The sequence below is a fragment of the Phyllobates terribilis genome, unplaced genomic scaffold (genome assembly GCF_046119375.1).
Source record: "Phyllobates terribilis strain yellow unplaced genomic scaffold, ASM4611937v1 Scaffold_1__5_contigs__length_1240528914, whole genome shotgun sequence".
Lineage (NCBI taxonomy): Eukaryota > Metazoa > Chordata > Amphibia > Anura > Dendrobatidae > Phyllobates > Phyllobates terribilis.
The window spans coordinates 21,899,176-21,924,037 of NW_027362761.1; the positions used below are offsets into that span (position 1 = coordinate 21,899,176).

Genomic DNA, 24,862 nt, shown 5'->3' on the forward strand with positions numbered 1-24,862 from the left:
TTTGGGCTTCTAGCTGTGTGTGGGACTTGTTCTATTAGTCCATCTATACTGACCTCCATCAGGTTGCAAACTGAATATAATTTTTTTCTGCATCTAGCTCTGAAAAAATATTTGGCCTTCTAGTAGTGTGTGGGACTTTCTCTATTAGTCCATCTATACTGACCTCCATCAGGTTGCAAATTAAAAATAATTTTTATCTGCATCTACCTCTGAAAAAATATTTGGGCTTCTAGCTGTGTGTGTGACTTTTTCTATTAGTCCATCTATACTGACCTCCATCAGGTTGCAAACTGAATATAATTTTTTTCTGCATCTATCTCTGAAAAAATATTTGGCCTTCTAGCAGTGTGTGGGACTTTCTCTATTAGTCCATCTATACTGACCTCCATCAGGTTGCAAATTAAAAATAATTTTTTTTCTGCATCTACCTCTGAAAAAATATTGGGCTTCTAGCTGTGTGTGGGACTTGTTCTATTAATCCATCTATACAGACCTCCATCAGGTTGCAAACTGAATATAATTTTTTTCTGCATCTACCTCTGAAAAAATATTTGGGCTTCTAGCTGTGTGTGGGACTTGTTCTATTAGTCCATCTATACTGACCTCCATCAGGTTGCAAACTGAATATAATTTTTTTCTGCATCTAGCTCTGAAAAAATAATTGGCCTTCTAGCAGTGTGTGGGACTTGTTCTATTAGACCACCTATACTGACCTCCATCAGGTTGCAAATTCAAAATAATTTTTTGTCTGCATCTAGCTCTGAAAAAATATTTGGCCTTCTAGCAGTGTGTGGGACTTTCTCTATTAGTCCATCTATACTGACCTCCATCAAGTTGCAAACTGAATATATTTTTTTTCTGCATCTACCTCTGAAAAAATATTTGGGCTTCTAGCTGTGTGTGGGACTTGTTCTATTAGTCCATCTATACTGACCTCCATCAGGTTGCAAATTGAATATAATTTTTTTCTGCATCTAGCTCTGAAAAAATATTTGGCCTTCTAGTAGTGTGTGGGACTTTCTCTATTAGTCCATCTATACTGACCTCCATCAGGTTGCAAATTAAAAATAATTTTTATCTGCATCTACCTCTGAAAAAATATTTGGGCTTCTAGCTGTGTGTGGGAATTTTTCTATTAGTCCATCTATACAGACCTCCATCAGGTTGCAAACTGAATATAATTTTTTTCTGCATCTATCTCTGAAAAAATATTTGGCCTTCTAGCAGTGTGTGGGACTTTCTCTATTAGTCCATCTATACTGACCTCCATCAGGTTGCAAATTAAAAATAATTTTTTTTCTGCATCTACCTCTGAAAACATATTGGGCTTCTAGCTGTGTGTGGGACTTGTTCTATTAAACCATCTATACAGACCTCCATCAGGTTGCAAACTGAATATAATTTTTTTCTGCATCTACCTCTGAAAAAATATTTGGGCTTCTAGCTGTGTGTGGGACTTGTTCTATTAGTCCATCTATACTGACCTCCATCAGGTTGCAAACTGAATATAATTTTTTTCTGCATCTAGCTCTGAAAAAATATTTGGCCTTCTAGCAGTGTGTGGGACTTGTTCTATTAGTCCACCTATACTGACCTCCATCAGGTTGCAAATTCAAAATAATTTTTTGTCTGCATCTAGCTCTGAAAAAATATTTGGCCTTCTTGCAGTGTGTGGGACTTTCTCTATTAGTCCACCTATACTGACCTCCATCAGGTTGCAAACTGAATATATTTTTTTTCTGCATCTACCTCTGAAAAAATATTTGGGCTTCTAGCTGTGTGTGGGACTTGTTCTATTAGTCCATCTATACTGACCTCCATCAGGTTGCAAATCGAATATAATTTTTTTCTCCATCTAACCCAGCCAATAGTTTTGGCCTAATACCACAGTTTGGCCACTCAGCTCTGCTCGGTTCCCATCCATTGTTTTTTTGTGCAAACAACTCCAGAGTTGTGAATTAGTTAACCACCAAAATGAGTGGAAAAAGGCCTGCTGCTGGTGGAAAGGGGAATAGGCGTGTTGGGAAGGGGAAAAAAGGTTGTGTCCGTGGGGTAGGTGTTAAAGCAACAGTAACATCTGCAGAAGAAAGACCATCTTCCAGCCAAACTAAAATGTCTACTTCTTTTAGCGGACAATGTGATAAGATCCCTTTCTTACGGCCACGCCAATCGCTACAAATTCCAGATGAGGCACAAAAACAGCAGGTGCTTCAACGGATATCAAGTGCTCCTTTAAGTGGGCTCTCCTCCACATCAACTTCAACATCACAAATACTCCAGTCCTCAAAGGTGTCACCCCAATCGCACTTGCTTCCTCACAGCTCCCAAATCTCCAGCTGCCCGTCTGAGTATGAGGTAGAACAGATGGTTGAGTCTGCAGAGCTGTTTACTCATACTATAGCCTGGGAATCAGAGGTCGACTCCAGCGCTTCTGTGAATCCAGACGAGGAAATGATCTGCACTGATGCCCAGAATCTTTATGAGTCGGATCCAGGACCAGACGCAGAAGGTTCTGACCATAATGTAGACCCACATTCCCAAACTGTAACTCCTGTTGGTGGAGACAATGAGGAAGACGATGATGAGACTCAAATACCTGATTGGAGCGACAACTTTAGTTTTTTGTCAGGGCAGGAACAGGTTGGCTCTGAGGACGACGGGTGTGATAATGCACAGGGTGATGATGATGAGGTTGGAGATCCCACTTACTGTCAACCCACAGTCAGCCAAGAGATGAGGTCAGCAGAGGAGGTGGAGGAAGATGCTAGTGACGACGAGGTCAGGTTGCGCCTTCCTGGACAGAGACGTAGTACTGGAAGCACGTCAACAACTGCATCCTCAAACACAACTCTGCCTCTCACCACAAGTCGTGGTGGCTCTTCAGGTCGCATGGGTGCTAAGCCTTGCATAGCCTGGGCATTTTTTCAGATCGATAAAGATGACCCAACTCGTGTTATCTGTAACATTTGTCAGCAAAAGCTAAGTAGAGGCCAAAAAATACATAGTTTGAGTACTTCATGCATGAACCGGCACATGGACATGAAGCATAAGTTGCAGTGGGAAGCTCAGTGTGCTACAATGCGGCCTAGCCGGCCGGGCCAACCACCGTCTGCCATATCTTGTGCATCCGCGGCCTCTTCATCCTCTGTGACTGGGGGGACAGCAGTCACACCTGTTTTGGGGCGCAGACCTGCCACCTCTTTACCCGCAACAGCCAGCGTGATTGGCAGGTCATCATTTTCTTTGGAGGTGGTAACACCAGCTGGTGTTGAGCGCTGTCCGACATCGATAGCACCACCTTTGGATCAAGGCAACCTAACATGTCCGCCTGCATCTTCCTCACAGACCGGCAGTTTGCCGGGGACACCCTTATCAACCCCGTCTAAGCACAATAGCCAGCCCTCGGTCCCTCAGATGTGGACAAGTAAAAGACCATTTCCTCCTAGCCATGAGAAAGCTAAGAGGTTGAATTTCACCATCTGCAAGCTCTTGGCTACAGAAATGCTGCCTTTCCGCCTGGTGGACACAGAGGATTTTCGAGACCTTATGTCCGTCGCAGTGCCCCAGTACCAGATGCCCAGTCGGCACTACTTCTCAAAGAAAGGTGTGCCTGCGATCCACCAGCATGTCGCACACAACATCACCGCTTCTTTGAGAAACTCTGTGTGTGACAGGGTGCATTTCACCACAGACACTTGGACGAGTAGGCATGGACAGGGGCGTTACATGTCGCTGACTGGGCACTGGGTAACTATGGTGACAGCAGGACAAGGGGCTGCTGTCCAAGTCTTGCCGTCCCCACGAGTTGTGCGTCAATCCTCTTTATGTCAAAGTTCCTCCACTGCTTCTGCCTCCTCAACCTCCTCTCGGTCTTCCACCTGCACCCAAAGCCTGTCTGGTCATGCCACAAGCTTTGTAACTGCGCAGAAGGGATCCTGCACACCTCCTTACTATGCTGGCAGTAGGGCTCAACGTCATCAGGCGGTTTTTACTTTGAAATGTCTGGGAAATGTGAGTCACACAGCTGAGGAGTTGTGGTCAGCTCTGGAGAACCAATTTCATGAATGGTTGTCTCCACTGGACCTGAAACCAGGGAAGGCCGTGTGCGACAATGCTGCAAACCTGGGTGCGGCCCTTCGCCGGGGCAATGTCACACACGTGCCTTGTATGGCTCACGTGTTGAACCTGGTTGTCCAGCAATTTTTAGCCCACTATCCCAGACTAGATGGCCTTCTGCAGAGGGCACGGTCGCTGTGTGCTCACTTCCGCCGTTCGCATCCCGCAGCTCAGCGACTTACATCTCTACAGAAGTCGTTGGGCCTGCCACTTCACCGGCTAAAATGCGATGTGCCTACCCGGTGGAATTCAACTCTGCACATGTTGCAGCGACTGTGGCAGCACCAACAAGCCCTGGTGCAATACGTTCTGACGTATAGCCTGGGCCAACGAGATCCAGAGGTGGGGCAAATCACGCTGGAGGAGTGGTCTCAGATCAGGGACCTATGCACCCTTCTGCACAGTTTTGAAATGGCGACGAAGATGTTTAGTGCTGACGATGCCATTATCAGCATGACTATTCCGGTGATTTACATGCTGGAGCACATGTTAAACAGAATTCGGAGTCAGGTGGTGGCACAAGAGGAGGTGGAGGAAGTAGAGGAGGAGGAGTTGTATGCGGAAGGGCTAACATCTGCAAGGTCCTGACGGTCGGCAGCACCAAGGCGGCAGGCATGTGAGGGTGGGGGAGATAGTTTTACCAGGGCGCATGGTAGCAGCCAAACTAGTGAGGAAGGTGCAGGAGCGCAGGAAGAAGTGAAGGACGAACTGATGGAAGACTCATCAGATGAGGGAGACCTTGATCACATTTCTGTTGTGCGAGGTTGGGGGGAGAGGACAGAGGAAGGAAGCATGATTGTTACCTCGCCACCAACACAACAGGGACTTGGTGCTCCTGGATGCGCAACACACATGAGTGCCTTCTTGCTGCACTACCTGCAACATGACCCTCGAATTGTGAGAATTAGAAATAATCCTGACTACTGGGTTGCCACACTGTTAGATCCCCGGTACAAAAGTAAATTTGCCGAAATTATTCCTGCCATAGAAAGGGATGCACGCATGCAGGAGTATCAGCAGAGACTGTTGCAGAATCTTACATGTGCTTTTCCACAAAACACCAGTGGTGCACGTAGTGAATCTCACAGTTCCAACTTGCCAACCGTGGGACCGTCAAGTGTTCAGCACTCAAACCGTAACAGAACCACAGTATCTGCTGATAACATCAATTTTGCGGAATCATTTCACCACTTTTTTAGCCCATCCTTTGCAAGGCCACAGGAGACAAGAAGTCTGACACATAGTCAACGCCTAGAGACGATGGTACAGGAGTATCTCCAAGTAAACATTGAAGCCATGACTGTGTCACTGGACCCTTGCTCTTTTTGGGCTTCCAATCTGGATAAATGGCCGGAGCTAGCCACTTACGCCTTGGAGATCTTGTCATGCCCCGCAGCCAGCGTTCTGTCTGAACGTGTGTTCAGCGCTGCTGGTGGTGTGCTGACAGATAAGCGCACGCGGCTCTCCACTGATAATGTAGACAGACTCACGTTCATAAAGATGAACAAATCATGGATCCGAAACGACTTTTCTACCCCTGTGTCATCCTGGGGAGAGTAAAAGCTTGATGATTGGTTAAAATCACCCTACCAACCGTTTTAAGCTTTCAAATTACTAATCATGTTTATCTGTATCTTGGCTGGAAAATAATTTGGGCTTTGTAGCAGTGTGCAGCACTGATTCTATTAGGCCATCTATAATAAGCTCCACCAGATTTAAAATTACTAATCATGTTTATCTGTATCTTGGCTGGAAAATAATTTGGGCTTTGTAGCAGTGTGCAGCACTGATCCTATTAGGCCATCTATACTAAGCTCCACCAGATTTAAAATTAATAATAATTTTTAGCTGCATCTAGCCCGGAAAATAATTTTGGGGCTCCGAGATGCGCAAGACACATAAGTGCCTTTTTGCTGCACTACCTGCAACATGACCCTCATATTGTCAGAATTCGAAGTAATCATGACTACTGGGTTGCCACACTCTTAGATCCCCCAAACTTTTCGATCAACCTTTTCATTTTAATAAAGACCAAAAAAATGGTCATTTTTGAAATTATAAGCATTAGCAGGTTATTAGAAACTGAAATCAAACAGTTTTCAACTCAAAACTTTATTGTAGGTGATGTTACATTTTCACATAGGACCCCTTGTTCGAAAGGAGCTTCTGAACTCTCTCGTCCATTGAATTTGTCAGGTTTTGGATGGTTTCTGCTTCAATTGTTTTGCATGAGGACAGAATACCCTCCCAGAGGTGTTGCTTAGATGTGAACTGCCTCCCGCCATCATAGACACTCCTTTTGATGATGCTCCAGAGGTTCTGAATGGGGTAGAGGTCAGGGGAGCATGGGGGTCACACCATAAGTTTGTCCCCTTTTATGCCCATATCAGCCAGAGATGCAGATGTTTTATGTGCAGCATGAGATGGTGCATTATCATGCAGAAAAATGATCTTGCTGTGAAATACACGGTTCTTCTTCTTGAACCATGGCAGGAAGTGCTGTTTGAGAAAATCCACATACATTATGGAGTTCATCTTTAGCGCCTTCAGGGATCCTAAAGGGGCCGACAATCTCTCTCCCCATGATTCCAGCCCAAAACATTACTCCACCTCCTCCTTGTTGGCGCTGTAGCCGTGTTTGCGTGGGGTGTCCATCAACCAGCCATCCTCCACTCCATCCATCTGGACCATCGAGCGCTGCACGGCACTCATCCGTGAACAAAACAGTTTTGAAATCAGTCTTCATGTAATGTTTAGCCCACTGGAGCCGTTTCTGCTTGTGTGAAGTGGATAGAGGAGGTCGACAGGATGGCGTATGCACAGCTGCAAACCTCTGAAGGACCCTGCATCTTGTTGTTCGGGGGACGTTGGAGGCACCAGCAGCTTCAAACACTTGTCTGCTGCTATGACAAGGCTTTTTTGCCGCTGCTCTTTTAACCTGACGTAATTGCCTGTAGGAAAGAGTCCTCAATTTGCCCTTATCAGCACGCACACGTGTGTACTGTGAATCAGCTACATACTTGTTGATTGCCAAGACACTTCATCCTGATCATCGTACAATGTTGATTGTAGTCATGCCTTGACCTAAACACTCCACAATTTGTTGCTTCTCAGCAGCCGACACATCCTTTTTCTTTCCCATTTTGGCAGAAAATGTAGGCTGCTTAATAATGTGAGACAGCCTTCTTAAGTAGTCTTGCCTTTCATTGGACACACCTGCCAAACTAATTAGCACAGGTGTCTGCAATTGCTTACAGTGATATAAAGAGCCCTGACACACATCACCATCAATGAGTTTAACTGACAAACAAACAAATTCTTCCCTTATCACTCCTAAACACTTTTTGCATAATAATTTGGAACACAGTGTACATGTGCTTTTCCACAAAACACCAGTGGTTCACGTAGTGAATCTTACAGTTCTAACTTGCCAACCGTGGTCTGTATGGAGTTGTTCAATAAAGGGCCCAAAATTAAGATAACATAGATGGGAGAGGTCTCTATGAATAGGAATTCCTAAGTATTTGATACCCTGTGAGGGCTAGGCAAAGGGAAAGTTGGACTGGATGGAATTCTATATGGATTTGGGGAGGGAGACATCGAGGGCCTCAGACTTCGCTGCATTGATTTTAAAATTTGACCATGTAACAAAGTGATCTATTTCAGCCATAACAGCATGGATGGATATATGTGATTGAGTGATATATACTAGGACATCATCAGCAAATAGAGAGCACTTGTACTCGGTGCCTCCCACCTCAATCCACCTAATATTGGGGTTATGGCGAATTGATGAGAGCAGGTGCTCCGTCACTAGGATGTATAAGAGAGGGGACAGAGGACATCCCTGCCTTGTCCCATTGGTGATTGTGAAAGGTGATGAAAATGTTCTGATGCACCCCCTGGGCCTTGGGACACCCGGAGCCGGACCCTTTTTGGTGGATGCTGGTGGTTGTAGTCTTCGTGGCGGCGACCCTGTTCCGTGGCTCAGGGTGGTCAAACCAGTGGCGGAACTATTTATGTGGTTTTGATGTTTAAATGTCCGACTACGCCACCCGTGGATTGCGGTCAGAGTGAACCGCCGCTGCAGGGCAGACCGCTGAGGCTGGTGTTGTGGGTGCAGCAGAGCGTAGCATAACTTCCCACGGGAGGAGTATAGCCTCAGGGCAGTGTATGCGGAGGATGGGGGTGATGGTGCAGGGCAGCAGCAGTAACGACACGGAGTCAGTGATGCAGTCCAGGGCCTTTACTCACAGTTCTTATTATCCAGACCACGTCTGCAGGTAACAGCTGCCCACGTCGTACTGTGCTCACCAGGTGAGGGGCTCAGACAACTCCCAGATAACTTTGGAGCGCTTCACAGGACCCCCTTTGTGTGTCCTTTGTCTGGCCTTTCTTACCAACACTTCTGTCCGGCTGCCTCGGGCCTCCTCTTGGTAAACTTGGCGCCAGTTTCCCTGACCCTATGTGGTGCCTTCCTAGCGGGTGTAGCGAGGGGCTGCGCCACATAAAGTGTCAGAGCCTCCGGTTTCTAGCTGAGGGTCGTTTCCTGCCTCCACTAGTTTCGGGGACCGGTCTCCCCCTTTGGCCTGACCCCTCCACGCAGGTGAATTCGGGCGTGCGGTGGCGACTCGCCCGTCCGCACCCCTGGGATCCCTTCATTCCTCGTTCCTGGAGCCTTCTCCGCTCCTCTTCCTTCCTTCTCCCTCTTCCAGGCCTGGGCCTCTGTTACTAGGCCCGCCTCCGGAGCAGAGCTCTTGCAGAGCCCCTGCTCCCTGCCACTTCTCTGCACTGAACTAAGATGGTGCCCACCTTTTATACTCCCTTCTCAATGCACCCAGGAACTGCTTCCTCCCTGCTCCTGCACTACAGGGTTCCCCTTCCTCAGTGTTCCCTCCCCCCACTCCAGCCAGGGACAGGGACTGTCGTGCCCATCTCAGAGGCATATTGGTCGCCCTGCCCCACGGCAATGTGGTGTAATGCATGCAGGTGTCGGGTCCTGATCCACACTCCATCCTTACCTGAGAGTGAGATATCACACCTCTGGGTGAGGTGCAATACCTCTGTAGCAACCGAGCCCTCAGGGTGCTACAGTTCCATTTATCTTCAGCCTAGGTGACGTATTGTGATACAGGGCCGTGATTTTGGCTATAAAAGGGTCCCCTAGACCCCTACCCCAAGCTTTTTAAGAGAATCATATATGGCGTGCCAGGAGACTCTATGGAATGCTTTCTCAGCATCCAACGAGAGTATCTAATTACAAATTTTTAACTGCATCTAGCCCAGGAAATACTTTGTGCCTAGTAGCAGTGTCTGCTAGTCAGCGGATTATCCCGGCTGTTAAGCAAGCTACACCACCTGTAGTTTGGACACTTAATTTTTTCAAAGGAAATGCTTCGGGACCACGGGATACTCAGTGAAGAGCATCAGGAGGCACCCCAAGGCATAGGGGCTGGGACTGGCAGTAGGATGCCTTGCGGTGGACAGCCGAGCTCGATCCTTATAAAAGCTTTTTAACTGCAGCAGCTTTAGTGGACGCTACTGGAGCTGGAATTACGCGGCTGCTGGCATGAGACTTGCCCTCCAATAGATCCTTGTAAATGGATTTAAAGTGTATTCATTCAAATTAGAGAGACAATTTAAATTAAAAAGCTTAGAGCTGCCTCCACCACAGGGGGGCTCGCTCGACCCACCAGCGGACAGGCACCAGTATTGGGAGAGGGGGGCTGGCCGTCAGGGTTCACCGCGGCTCTGGCACAAACCCGGCAAGACGGAGGTGGCACGGGCAGGAGCGGACTGAACGTGTCGGCTTCTCACTTTTTGGATTTTAGAAGGGCATGACATGCCTATATTTGTGTCTCCCCCTCCTTTTACTCCTCCACCTCTTTTCTTTTCGCATGACTATATGTACTTGTCACTTTTCCATGTGTTAGTTGTGTCTTCTGAGCAGTTTGTCAGCTTTTGGACACCTTTGAAGGTGTTTTCTATGTGTTTCTATGTGTTTTTGTTTGCCTGCCATTGGTTTTAACGGTGTTCGAAGGTGTTCGACGAACAGTTCGACGAACAGTTCGGCGAACACACGGGTGTTCGACGAACAGAACCAAACTCGAACACTACGGGGGTGGCTCAACACTAATGCTAAGTTCGAAAAATGGCTCTTTGAGCAGACCTCTCTACCGTTCCTGGGCTATATTATCTCTGAAACTGGTCTGCAGATGGATCCTGAGAAGGTCTCTGCCGTCTTAAAGTGGTCCCGACCGGAGGGGTTGAAGGCGATTCAGCAATTCCTGGGCTTCGCAAATTACTAACACCTCTTCATTCCTCATTTCTCCTCCCGGACTGCTCCCATCTCCGCGCTCTCCTGTAAAGGAGCAAATCCCAGGAAATGGACTTCCGAAGCGGAGGAGGCCTTCATCTCCCTAAAACAAGCCTTCTCCTCCGCTCCTGTGCTACACCGTCAGGATTGCAACAGGCAGTTCTTCCTGGAGGTTGATGCTTCCTCCTCTGGAGCCGGAGCGGTGCTCACCCAGAAATCCTCGTCTGGGAGAATGGTTACCTGCTGTTTCTTCTCCAAACTCTTCTCCTCATCTGAGCACAACTACTTCATAAGAGATCGTGAGCAAATGGCCATCAAATTAGCGCTGGAGAAGTGACGCTACTTGCTGGAGGGGGCTCTGCACCCGGTGGTTATCTACACTGACCACAAAAACCTGGCTTATTTGCAGAACGCTCAAAGATTAAATCCGCGTCAGGCCAGGTGGTCTCTATTCTTTGCCCGATTCTGCTTCACTCTGCATTACCGCCCGGCGGACAAGAACATTGAAGCTGACGCTCTTTCCCACTCATTCCTGTCTTCCGACCAAGAGGAGGAGCCTCTACATATCATCGACCCCTCCAAAGTAATGACTGTGGCTCCGTTTGACCTGTCTCATCTTCCACCCAGTAAGACCTTTGTAGCGGTTCCGGATCGTAAGAAGGTTCTACTCTGGGGCCATTCATCCAAACTAGCCGGTCATGCTGGCCAGAGGAAGACCTTTCTGCTCATCACCCGACATTACTGGTGGCCTTCTCTATGCAAGGATGTTGTGGACTTCGTCGCGGCTTATTCATTCTGTGCCCTTCCATCCGGCTGTCTTCTTCCTCTTCCCGTACCTTCTGCTCCATGGCAACACTTTGCAATGGACTTCATTACGGATCTTCTTGTTTCTGCCAGATGTTCTGTCATTTGGGTGGTCGCTGACCGCTTTTCTAAAATGGCCCACTGGTCTCCCGTCTGCATTGGTGCTGGCTAGGGACTTCATCCATCACATTTTTCATCTCCACGGCCTACCACTCCACATTGTGTTCAGTTCACTTTGCGCTTCTGGAGAGCTACGTGTAAGCTGCTGGATGTCTCCTTGGATTTCTCCTCTGCTTATCATCCTCAGTCCAATGGTCAAGTGGAACGTATCAACCAGGTCCTTACCAGCTTTCTTCGGCACTTTGTCAACGCTCACCATAACGATTCGGTTGAGCTCCTGCCCTGGGCCGAGTTCTCCTATAATAACCATGAGAGCGAGTCTTCTTCTCAATCCCCGTTCCTTGTGGTCTACGGTCAACACCCCCAGATTCCGTTTCCCGTCTCCTCTTCTGTGGACAATCCTGCCGCGGAGTCTCTGGTCAGCAAATTTTCAGCTATTTGGGAAGACACTAGATCTGCACTTCTTCAGTCTTCCAAGCAGATGAGGAAACATGCTGATAAGAGAAGTCTGGATCCGCCTCAGTTCCGTCCGGGAGACAAGGTCTGGCTTTCCTCCAAATATGTTCGTCTCAAGATACCTTCCTATAAGTTGGGTCCGCAGTTCATCGGTCCGTTCGAGGTTCTTAACCAAATTAATCCCGTTGATTACAAGCTGAAACTCCCGGTCACCTTACGGATTCCCAACTCCTTTCATGTATCCCTCCTCAAACCTGTTGTCCTTAATTCTTTCTCTGACGATCCAGGTACCGCTCCAGCTCCAGTCTCTTCTGAGGGCGTCTTTGAGGTAAAAAACATTTTGGCCACCAAGAGGGTAAGAGGAAAGACTTTCTTTCCTGTGGATTGAAAGGGTTTTGGCCCGGAGGAGAGGTCTTGGGAACCCAAGGAGAACATTCTTGCCCCTCTTCTTCTTAAAAAATTTCTTGCGGGCCTTAAGAAGAGGGGGCGTAAAGGGGGGGGGGGTACTGTAGCATCACCATCTCTGCCTCCTGCCGGGCAGAGACACCGTTCCCTCACCACCGTGGTCCAGGTCCGGCGTCCTTCCGTTCCTCTGATGCTGTGGAGTGCATCGCACGCAGCTTCCCAGGCTCTGTGCTTAGGGCGCGCACGCGCGCTCCCTCCCTCTTAAAGGCGCCACGAGCGCCATCCTAGAGAGTCCCCGGCCAATGGCCAGAGGACTGCCCCTATATAAGGCACCTCCTCCAAAATAGAAGTGCCTGTGCAAGGTTGTTGTTCTGTGTGCTAACACTTGCTTCAGCCCTCAGGTACCGCTGCCTGTCAGTCCTGCTCGCCAGTCTGTCTACAGTCCAGCCCGCCAGCCTGTCTATAGCTCTGCCCGCCAGCCTGCTTACCTGAAAGCACCTGCCAGTTACCTGCCGTGCCCACCAGCCTGCTTACCTGGAAGCACCTGTCTGTTACCTGTAGTACCCGCCAGCCTGCCTACCTGGAACACCTGCCAGTTACCTGTCGTGCCCGCCAGCCTGCCTACCTGGAGCACCTACCTGTTACCTGTCGTGCCTGCCAGCTCACCTACCCAGAGCACCCGTCTGGCTACCTGCTGAACCAGCCTGCTTATCTACCCAGACCACCCGTCAGCCTTCCTGCCGTGCTCATGTGCTGTACCGGTCAGTTCCTGCCATCTGACCTGTGGGAGTCACCTGCTCTCATACAAGGTCGGTCCCAGAGTGGCACCTGGTCCCCCTGCTCGGTCCCTCCCTGGTTCACGGAGTCGATTGAGCCGCCATGAGACCTTAGTCAGGCCGAGTAGGCACTTAGTCGCGCCCCTCTGGTCCCTCCTTGCACCGAAGCACAGAGATTCCACCACCCGTAACAGATTCAAGTTAGGAATGAAGCTAAGCACAGGTCATGTAGAGTTCCTGAACTAACAGTGCCGAGTATTGTCAGGCAGAAAGATAAGGACTGGAAGAAATGGTGTCACAGGGATCATCACCCTCAGCAAACCACCCCCCCTCCTCCATCTCACTTTGCCGTAAAGAATGCTGTGTTCATTAATGTGCCTTTATTAGAACTGTGCTGTCCTGTACTAATGAAGAAAAAGTTTTCCAGCGGAGTGGTATCCAATTTCCAAAATTTATTATGCAGACGCACTTGTACATCAAAAGTTGAGTCCCTGCCTTTGATATAGGCTCTCACGCCAAGCCAGCATCTTTCCCTGCACATGATGACTGTTTTAATCAGCCATCATGTGCCTTTAAGAGCCGGAGGTGAAGTGGAGTTCCGCTTGTGGCTGTTAACCTGTTAAATCCCACTGTCAATCTCTGACAGTGGCATTTAACATGGGAGCATGTCATTCCATGCTCCCATCGGTGCGCCCGTGACATGATTGCAGGGTGCTATGGGTTGACATGACAGCCGGGGGGTCTGCTGATGACCCCTGTGCCTGTCATTACGATCCTCCTATGAACGCCATGGTTGGTGTTCATAGGAGATAGTGATTTCTGATATACTTAGCCATGCTAATGCACTGCTATGTATAACAGAAGTGATTTGATATCCGAAACTTCAAGTCCCCCAAGGGGACTTTTAAATACAATGAAAAGTTATTAAAATATGAAAAAAAGGAAAAAAAAACACAAGTTCAAATCAGCCCCATTAAAAATAAAACAATAAAAAAATACACTTATTTGGTATAGCTGCGTTCATAAAAGTCTTATCTATCAAAATAAAAAGTAAATTTATCTGATCCGTAAATGGCAAAACAACAAAAATATCAAAACACCAGAATTACGTTTTTTTTGGCTGCAGCAACATTGTGATAGAATGCAAGATGATCAAAACATTGTATCCACCCCAATATGGCATCAGTAAAAACGTCAGCTCAGGGTGCAAACAATAAGCCATCACACAGCCCCATATGCTGAAAAATGAAAACGCTACGGGTCTCGGGAAATGGCAACACAAGCGAAATATTTTTTTACTACAAATTTCCAAATTTTTTTTCACCACTTAAGTAAAAAAAAAACTATACATGTTTGGTATCTGCATACTCTTTGTGACCTGAAGAATCTTATTGCCAGGTCAGTTTTACCATATAGTGAACATGGTAAATAAAAAAACAAAAAAAAATTGTGGAATTGCACTTTTTTTGCAATTTCAACTCACTTGGAATTTTTTTCCCGCTTTCCAGTGCATCACATGATCAAATGAATGATGTTAATCAAATGTAAAATTTGTCAACCAAAAAACAAGCCCTCATTCGGCTATATTGACGGAAAAAAAAGTTATGGCTTTTGGAAAAAGAGGAGGAAAAAACAAAAAAAAACAACGGAAAATAACAAGGTCGTGAAGGGGTTAAACGGCACCTGTGACGTTGGATAATTAATTGGCTATTAACCTGCATATCTAAAGTTAATCTGCAGGTTAATAGTATTAGAAAGGTGCCTGGCGGTCGTACTGAAAGTGGAGCTCCTGGGAGAAAATTAACTTTACTCCTCCAATGAGCTGCCAACTTTCAGTAATACAGGTGTGCTGACATAACTCCAGTTATCACTCAGTACACAGTGAGTAGAGACTGTAAGCATGATTGGCACTTTGACTGACAGCCTGCTCTGCACTGATGCACTGCACAGCCAGCTGTCAATCAAAGTGCAGGGGCGTACTAACAGCACTGTGAGAAATGACTGAAAGCGGAAATGACTTCCAGCATCTGCCTTTTCAGCACAGTAGTTGACACCTTTCTAATGCAAACCTGCGGATTAACCCTATAGAGACACTTCACTGAGGCACTGCAAAGCTGTCGGTCCGTCTAAAATGCCAGGGTGAGCTTGCAGTACTGTGTGCAGTGTCTGAAACAGTGCTGTCATGCCTGCATAACTGAAAACTGGCAGCTTCTGGGAGGAATAATGTTCATTTTCTCCCACATGCCGCACTTTCAGTACAGAGGCCGGGTTCCTCTCTAATGCTATTAACTTGCAGATTAATCCCTATGTCTTCAGGTTAATAGCATTATCTGACATGACATGTTCCCTTCAAAGGTAGATATTTATGAAGGACATTAGAACTATCAGACAACTGGATGCTAGTGGTCAAACTCCATGGAAGCAATCTGTAAATTATGAAAGATAAAAGCTCTTATTACAGGAGAATTACAGCAGATAGAGAAAGCAAGTCAATTGCAAACTTGCTCATTTTCAAGCTGTGTAACTAATTAAAGCAATTTAACAGCTAGAGAATACGCCATTAAGTAATAAATAAAAAAACTGGAATGCAGCACCTGATTCGATAAAGCACAACATAAGATATTCCTTCATCCACTGTAAATATGTGATTTGGATTATACCAGGTCTTGAGATCAGGAGATACCAGTGCAAACAAGGAATGATATACAGGCAGGATTCCTGGATGACAAGAAAAAAATATATAAGAGATCTGTACGGAAGGTAAAAACAAACACATTTTCCTTATTTTAAAAGATGAAACACATCATACTTGGTGTCGTATTGTCTAGGTACAGCAATCTATGTCCTGGATTTATTTATAACACATAGAACATTTCTATGTTGATGTCTACAGAAGCAAATACACATTTTAGATTGTTTAATGAGTAAAATAATAAGCAAGAAGATCAAATCATTTTGCACTACAAATCAGTGTACAAAATGTTTTTTTTTTTCTGTTGCCATGCTTTTTTCAAACTTTTTCCAGACCATTGAGACCAAGATAAAAACAATTCCAAATGACCATGCATAGGTAATATGGTCTTTTCTTAGTGATTTCTTGTGGTTTTGGCTTCCTTCTCAAAGAATTGCTTTTAATCATAGACTATGAGGAGCCTTGACACGGGTTGTAATCTTGAGCATTTTTTTGAAAATATCCACTAATTTATGTTTTTCATCTTTGCAGGATGCACCCAAACCATGTTATATTGATGTGGGGAAATAAGGTGTTGGTACTTGTGTAGTACATAGATGTTACAATAAGCTTTTATCCAGCATGTCACGCTATACATAAAAGGATAATTAAGCTACATTTACAATACTAAACATCCACCACTCTCAAATGAATTTTCCAAAAGTGCTATTTCCCATCCTGCACCGTTGAGGCCTGTCTGTTTCATGCAGTGAACAGGTATTTTAACCATGCATAGGTAAGTATGATCTTTTCTCAATGATGTGTAGAGACCAAGAGACCAATTTTCTTCTTTTCTTGTCAGTGAAAATACAGAAAAATATAGTGAATCGCTATTGTTCCACATACTATGACTGCGGACAGATTTATTGCTAAGCACTGTTGCATACAATGTGGAGTTTGTTTGTGGTTCGTAACCATGGAGACACATACGTCTACATAGGAAATGTTAAAAAAAAAAATGCACTTAAGTAAAAATGCATTTTACTTTAGGTGCATTAGAACTCTATAAAATGGATAAAAAGGTGGCCATGGCCTTTAAGTGGATAGAAACTCAGGATTAAAGGGGTTGCCCATTACTTTCTAAGTCTTTCTCATGAGAACTAACTGCCATAGATGAGCTCTTCTGTAAATACTTTGTTTTCCATAATCTTTCTGCAACCTAAAATGCCCTCCTGGTCACATAATCGCTGGCTGATGTGACATGCAAAAGTAGTGCTGTTGCAGAGTGTGACATGGAGCAGTAGTGCTGTTGCTTTAAAAGCATTCAGCAACTATTAGAAGTAACACAAGCACATGAGACAGGAAGTGTTGTGCTCCAGAAGCATCCAGCAACTAGAGGGGTTAACACAGTCACAGGAGAAGGGGAGTGTTTTACCAGAACACCAGGGGGATTGTGGGGAACTTGTTTACTGTCTGGCTGGAACCGAAGATAAAGGTGGTGTGTGTGTTCTGTATCTCACAGAAGCGCCCCTGCAAGTGAAAAGGATTCAAGTCAAGAGTGAAGCTAAGCACAGGTCAGGTAGAGTGCCTGAACTAGCAGTGCAGAGTATTGTCAGGGAGAAAGATAAGGACTGGAAGAAATGGTGTCACAGCGATCATCTCCCTCAGCAAACCCTCCCCCTCCTCAATCTCACTGTGCTGTAAAGAATGCTGTGTTCATTAACCCCTTTCCAACCCTTGCCGTATTAGTATGCACATTTGCGTACCCCCGGTTCAGTGAGGGCTGCTGAGCTGAGCCCTCACTGAACCGAGCACATGTCAGCTGATTCTTACAGCTGACATGTGCCCGCAACAGCCGCGGCATTTAACGTGCGCTTCCAGGTTGCGCGTCATAAGCCCCGCCCATCGGCAACCCCGTCACGTGATCGCGGGTCACCGATGGGTGGGCATGACAACCCAGGGTCTGCAGCCTGTGGTTGTCATGATCTCGTTGCTATGAGCGCCACCTAGTGGTCGGCGCTCATAGCACAGGACCATTTCTGCTATATGCAGGGGATCTGCTGATCCCCTGTATGTAGCAGAGACGATCAGACAACTTCTGCTTCTAGTCTCCTATGGAGACTATTGAAGCATGCAGTAAGTGAAAAAAAAAAGTTTTTAAAAAAATAAAAAAATATAAAAGTTTAAATCACCCCCCTTTTGCCCCTTTCAAAATAAAATAATAAAAAATAAACCCCACATACACATACTTGGTATATCTGCGTTCAGAATCGCCCGATCTATCAATATAAAAAAAGAATTAATCCGATCGGTAAACGGCGTAACAAGAAAAAAATTCTAAACGCCAGAATTACGTTTTTTGGTCGCCGCAAAATTGCAATAAAATGCAATAACGGGCGATCAAAACATCGGATCTACCCCAAAATGTTATCAATAAAAACGTCAGCCCGGCGTGCAAAAAATAAGCCCTCACCCAGCCCCAGATCATGAAAAATGGAGACGCTACAGGTCTCGGAAAATGGCGCTATTTTTTTTTAGTTTTTTTTTACCAAATTTTGGAATTTTTTTTCACCACTTAAATATAAAATAACCTATACATGTTTGGTGTCTACGAACTCGTAATGACCTGGAGAATAAGAATGGCAGGTCAGTTTTAGCTTTCAGTGAACGTGGTAAAAAAAATAAATAAAAAACAACTGTGGTATTGCACTTTTTTTGCAATTTTACCACACTTGGAATTTTTTTCCCGTTTTCCCGTACACGATATGGTAAAACTAGTAATGGCGTTGAAAAGTAAAACTTGTCCCACAAAAAATAAGCCCTCACACGGCCATATTGTCCAAAAAATAAAAACGCTATGGCTCTGGGAACAAGGGGAGCAAAAAACGAAAAAGCAAAAACGACAAAACCCAAGGTTGCGAAGGGGTTAATGTGCCTTTGCATTAGAACTGTGCTGTCCTGTACTACTGGGAAAACTGCTGTGCTGCTAAGGAAACTGTACTGTTTGTCACTGGAGCCTGTTGCTCATAAGAATTATCTTGCACTGGCTGTGCGGCTTCTTATTAAATGCTACTAGCGTTGAGCGAGCATGCTCGACACTGCTCGTTACTCGCATGAGCATCACGCTACTCGGGATGTTCGGTGAGCACCGAGCATTTCCGGGTTACTCGGGCAGGAGCTCGGGTCCCCGCCTTTACAGAGCCAATGAACATGCAGGGATTGCCACCCAGTCACTGTAATGCCGCAGCAGTGTTGTTTGGGGGCATTACAGTGATTGGCTGGCCGCACAGCGTCACCTCGAGTATTTAAAACCGGGCGTATTTTTTTTTTCCTCAGTCATACTGTCCAAATACGTGTCTTTATTAACCTTTTGGTATCCCACCCCCCAAAAAAAAAAAATTGAGTGTGTCTGTTTAAAAGAGTATGGAGTACGCCACATAACTATAACTGTGGTTTTGCAGTTCCACGGGTCAAATCTCTGTATTATTCTGCTTCTTGCATTTTTTGCCGTAAAAAAATAACTGTAATAGTGTCTCCCTGACTGGTCAGACACCAATATATCTGTTTAAAAGAGTCTGATGTACGCCACATAACTATAACTGTGGTTTTGCAGTTCCACGGGTCAAATCTCTGTATTAACCACTTTTGGGTCTTTTTTACATAAAAAAAACAGTTTGAGTGTGTCGCTGACTGTGCAGCCCCAAATATATCTATTTAAAAAAGTCTGGTATACGCCAGTAAATTAGAACTGAGGTTTTCCAGTTCCACGGTTCAAATCTCTGCATTATCCAGATTTTGGCCTGTTTTACGTAAAAAAAAAAACAGTAATAGTGTCTCCCTGTCTGTTCAGTCACAAATATATCTGTTTAAAAGATTCTGGTGTTGGCCAGACAAATAGAACTGTGGTTTTCCTCTTCCACGGTTCTAATCTCCTTTTTGTTACTCTTTTTCCATTGATAGTGCGAGTGTAAGCTGTTTTACTTCATTTAGAATGGGCAAGGCGCGTGGGAAGGGACGTGGAACTGGACGTTCTGGTGATGGTGCGTGCAGACGACGGGGCCGTGGCCAAGGTGAAAATGTGCCACAACCAACAGCCACATCTTCTCGCTCCCACTTCTTGACCGAATTACTAGGGAAGCACACTACAACACCAGTATTGCGAACTGATCAGTGTGAACAGGTTATTAATTGGATAGCAGATAATACTTCCAGTTACCTGGGAACCACCACCTCCGGTCTGTCTTCCACACGGTCAAGTTTTAGTAGCCGTGAGTCTCGACCGCATACTCATCCTCACCCTGATGCTCCTTCCACCCACCATGCCGAGTGTCGTCAGACAGCAACTGATCCCACACTTGGACACTCTGAAGAGCTGTTCACTGGTCCATTTCCATATTTGTGCCCCTCGCCTGCTCCGCTTGAAGTGGTGGAAGAGGAGATCCCATGTAGCGATGCCCAAATATTTGAACAGCCATGGCCACAGGAACTCGACGCTGGCAATTTGTCACAAGAGGTGGACGATGACGAGACACAATTGCCACGAAGTGAGGAGGAGGATCGTGGTGCGCAAGTGGAAGAGGAGGAGGTGGTGGATGATCTAGTAACTGACCCAACGTGGCAGGAGGACACGCAGAGCGAGGCCAGCAGCACACAGGGGGAGGGAGGCAGATACCCCAACAGGCAGGAAGAAGCAGTGTGGTGGCCGCACACAGAAGGCGGGCAACAGTTCCCCGTAACATCTACACGAGGGACGTTGTCAGTACAACTGGTAGGTCTTCCAGAGTCTGGAATATTTTTAAAGACTCTGCTGATAACCCCAAAAAGGCCATTTGTACCACCTGCCATGCCAGCATCAGCAGGAGTGACAAAACTACCAGCCTGACCACCACCAGAGAACCCCAGGGTCCACGACCAGTGTCAGCGGGTGTCACCACTGCTTCTTCCGCTGTTGTGCGTGTAAGAGAACCCCCTGTTGTGCGTGCAAGGCAATCCCCTGTCCATACTGCATGCAAAGATGCCCCCTCCTCTCAGTCTTCACTTGTTATGGCAGTTTCTCAAGAAACAGCATCAACGTCCACGTCCATGTCCCACCTCAGCGTTCAATTGTCCATATCCCAGAGCTTTTAACGAATTCGCAGCCAACCCTCCACAGGCCACAGTCCTAAATTCGCACATTTCACGACTGCTTGCGTTGGAAATGCTGCCTGTTAGGCTGGTGCAGACGGAATCCTTCCACAACCTTATGGCGGTGGCCGTCCCGCGGTACTCGGTCCCCAGCCGACACTATTTTGCCCTTTGTGCCATCCCCGCACTACACAAGCACGTGTCCCAAAACATCTGCCGTGCCCTCAACAACGCAGTTACTGGGAGAGTCAACCTGACAACGGACACATGGACAAGTGCTTGTGACAAAGGACGGTACATCTCTCTGACAGCACACTGGGTAAACATAGTGGAAGCCGGGACCCAGTCGGACCTTGGGACGGAACACATCCTCCCCACACCGAGGATTGCGGGCCCTATGTCAGTCAGAGTTGCCCCCACAATGTACAGCTCCTGCGCATCATCCTCCTCCTCATGTTCAGCCTCCATCTCAGATATCATCACATCAGTTACAAGCTGGAAGCACTGTAGTACTGCCTCAGCCAAGCGGCAACAGGCTGTGCTGAAACTCATAAGCTTAGGTGATAAACCTCACACAGCTTGTGAGTTGTGGACATCTGTGAAAGAGCAGGCAGATCTGTGGCTGAGACCGCTGAACCTACATCCAGGCATGGTCGTGTGTGACAATTAGAGATGAGCGTTGTTCTACTCGAACTGTTCGACAATCTCAAATTCGAGCTGTTTTGGGCGGTGTTCGAGCCGTTCGGCGAACACGAACAATTTGAGAAAAATTCGGCTGTTCGAGGTTATGTTCGATAACTGTTCGTGCACCAAAATCATAACTGGATTTTTTCTCAGTAATGATGAAAATTAATGTTAATACGCAGTTTGAGTGTACAGCGGGGTGGGGGGAGGGGCAGGGGATGGATCTCTGCAGGAACAATGAAGATCTCCATTTTTTTTTCTCTTTCCCGCATTTGCAGTGGGGAGGTGCAATCTGTCAGCCTATCAGCAGCGCACACACGGAGCGAAGTGCTTTTTTTCACACAAGCAAGGGCATGTGTCATTGGCAGTGTATGTCACATGTCCTTGCCCTATAAGACCAAGCCATTTTCCCCGTCGCCACCATTTTCTCACTGCTGCAGCTGCGTGTTAGACGGCACCGCTGTTGCTGTGTGCGCTATACCTTGTTAATTTCAAGCCAATTTTCGCACAAATATACAGATAGCTTGGGAGTAGGGAATAGTTGTGATTGCAGTCCTTTTAAGGACTAGGTTACAGCATTTCCTACGACTTTTATCAGGGAGGTCTGTGCTCTTAAATAGATAGATTGTGGGAGTAAAGACTAATTGTAATTGGAGTCCTTTTCAGGACTAGGTTACATCAGTTCCTATCAGTTTTTGCCAGGCAGGTCTGTGCCAGTGCTGTGCAAGTTTTTTTCACAGCATTTGGCTGAATCTAGCAAAGCTAATCCTTTTTGGCCTATTGCAGAGTGTGTTAGTCAGTGGAGTAGCCTATCTGTGTTGCAAGATATACCACCTGTGTATAGAATACCAATTTTTTTACTGCACCTAGTGAAGTAAAATCTTTTGGGCATAGCATCATTCTATTAGTCCATCTATACTGACCTCCATCAGGTTGCAAACTGAATATAATTTTTTTCTGCATCTAGCTCTGAAAAAATATTTGGCCTTCTAGCAGTGTGTCGGACTTTCTCTATTAGTCCATCTATACTGACCTCCATCAGGTTGCAAACTGAATATAATTTTTTTCTGCATCTAGCGCTGAAAAAATATTTGGCCTTCTAGCAGTGTGTCGGACTTTCTCTATTAGTCCATCTATACTGACCTCCATCAGGTTGCAAATTAAAAATAATTTTTATCTGCATCTACAGTACCTCTGAAAAAATATTTGGGCTTCTAGCTTTGTGTGGGACTTGTTGTATTAGTCCATCTATACTGACCTCCATCAGGTTGCAAACTGAATATATTTTTTTCTGCATATACCTCTGAAAAAATATTGGGCTTCTAGCTGTGTGTGGGACTTGTTGTATTAGTCCATCTATACTGACCTCCATCAGGTTGCAAACTGAATATATTTTTTTCTGCATCTACCTCTGAAAAAATATTGGGCTTCTAGCTGTGTGTGGGACTTGTTGTATTAGTCCATCTATACTGACCTCCATCAGGTTGCAAACTGAATATATTTTTTTCTGCATCTACCTCTGAAAAAATATTGGGCTTCTAGCTGTGTGTGGGACTTGTTGTATTAGTCCATCTATACTGACCTCCATCAGGTTGCAAACTGAATATATTTTTTTCTGCATCTACCTCTGAAAAAATATTGGGCTTCTAGCTGTGTGTGGGACTTGTTGTATTAGTCCATCCATACTGACCTCCATCAGGTTGCAAACTGAATATATTTTTTTCTGCATCTACCTCTGAAAAAATATTGGGCTTCTAGCTGTGTGTGGGACTTGTTGTATTAGTCCATCTATACTGACCTCCATCAGGTTGCAAACTGAATATATTTTTTTCTGCATCTACCTCTGAAAAAATATTGGGCTTCTAGCTGTGTGTGGGACTTGTTCTATTAGTCCACCTATGCTGACCTCGATCAGGTTGCAAATTCAAAATAATTTTTTGTATGCATCTAGCTCTGAAAAAATATTTGGCCTTCTAGCAGTGTGTGGGACTTTCTCTGTTAGTCCATCTATACTGACCTCCATCAGGTTGCAAACTGAATATAATTTTTTTCTGCATCTAGCTCTGAAAAAATATTTGGCCTTCTAGCAGTGTGTCGGACTTTCTCTATTAGTCCATCTATACTGACCTCCATCAGGTTGAAAATTAAAAATAATTTTTATCTGCATCTACAGTACCTCTGAAAAAATATTTGGGCTTCTAGCTGTGTGTGGGACTTGTTGTATTAGTCCATCTATACTGACCTCCATCAGGTTGCAAACTGAATATATTTTTTTCTGCATCTACCTCTGAAAAAATATTGGGCTTCTAGCTGTGTGTGGGACTTGTTGTATTAGTCCATCTATACTGACCTCCATCAGGTTGCAAACTGAATATATTTTTTTCTGCATCTACCTCTGAAAAAATATTGGGCTTCTAGCTGTGTGTGGGACTTGTTGTATTAGTCCATCTATACTGACCTCCATCAGGTTGCAAACTGAATATATTTTTTTCTGCATCTACCTCTGAAAAAATATTGGGCTTCTAGCTGTGTGTGGGACTTGTTGTATTAGTCCATCTATACTGACCTCCATCAGGTTGCAAATTGAATATAATTTTTTTCTGCATCTAACCCAGCCAATAGTTTTGGCCTAATACCACAGTTTGGCCACTCAGCTCTGCTCGGTTCCCATCCATTGTTTTTTTGTGCAAACAACTCCAGAGTTGTGAATTAGTTAACCACCAAAATGAGTGGAAAAAGGCCTGCTGCTGGTGGAAAGGGGAATAGGCGTGTTGGGAAGGGGAAAAAAGGTTGTGTCCGTGGGGTAGGTGTTAAAGCAACAGTAACATCTGCAGAAGAAAGACCATCTTCCAGCCAAACTAAAATGTCTACTTCTTTTAGCGGACAATGTGATAAGATCCCTTTCTTACGGCCACGCCAATCGCTACAAATTCCAGATGAGGCACAAAAACAGCAGGTGCTTCAACGGATATCAAGTGCTCTTTTAAGTGGGCTCTCCTCCACATCAACTTCAACATCACAAATACTCCAGTCCTCAAAGGTGTCACCCCAATCGCACTTGCTTCCTCACAGCTCCCAAATCTCCAGCTGCCCGTCTGAGTATGAGGTAGAACAGATGGTTGAGTCTGCAGAGCTGTTTACTCATACTATAGCCTGGGAATCAGAGGTCGACTCCAGCGCTTCTGTGAATCCAGACGAGGAAATGATCTGCACTGATGCCCAGAATCTTTATGAGTCGGATCCAGGACCAGACGCAGAAGGTTCTGACCATAATGTAGACCCTCATTCCCAAACTGTAACTCCTGTTGGTGGAGACAATGAGGAAGACGATGATAAGACTCAAATACCTGATTGGAGCGACAACTTTAGTTTTTTGTCAGGGCAGGAACA

General features: G+C 45.8%; 1 protein-coding gene across 1 annotated transcript in view; it reads right to left on the reverse strand.

Moving 5' to 3' along the window:
• The window catches only part of JAK3 (Janus kinase 3), a 792,993-nt gene that overhangs the window by 691,139 nt on the left and 76,992 nt on the right, over nt 1-24,862 (reverse strand). The window contains exon 3 of the mRNA XM_073658556.1: nt 15,588-15,711. Coding sequence (XP_073514657.1) covers nt 15,588-15,711 — 124 coding nt within the window. The remainder of the gene's footprint in view (nt 1-15,587; nt 15,712-24,862) is intronic.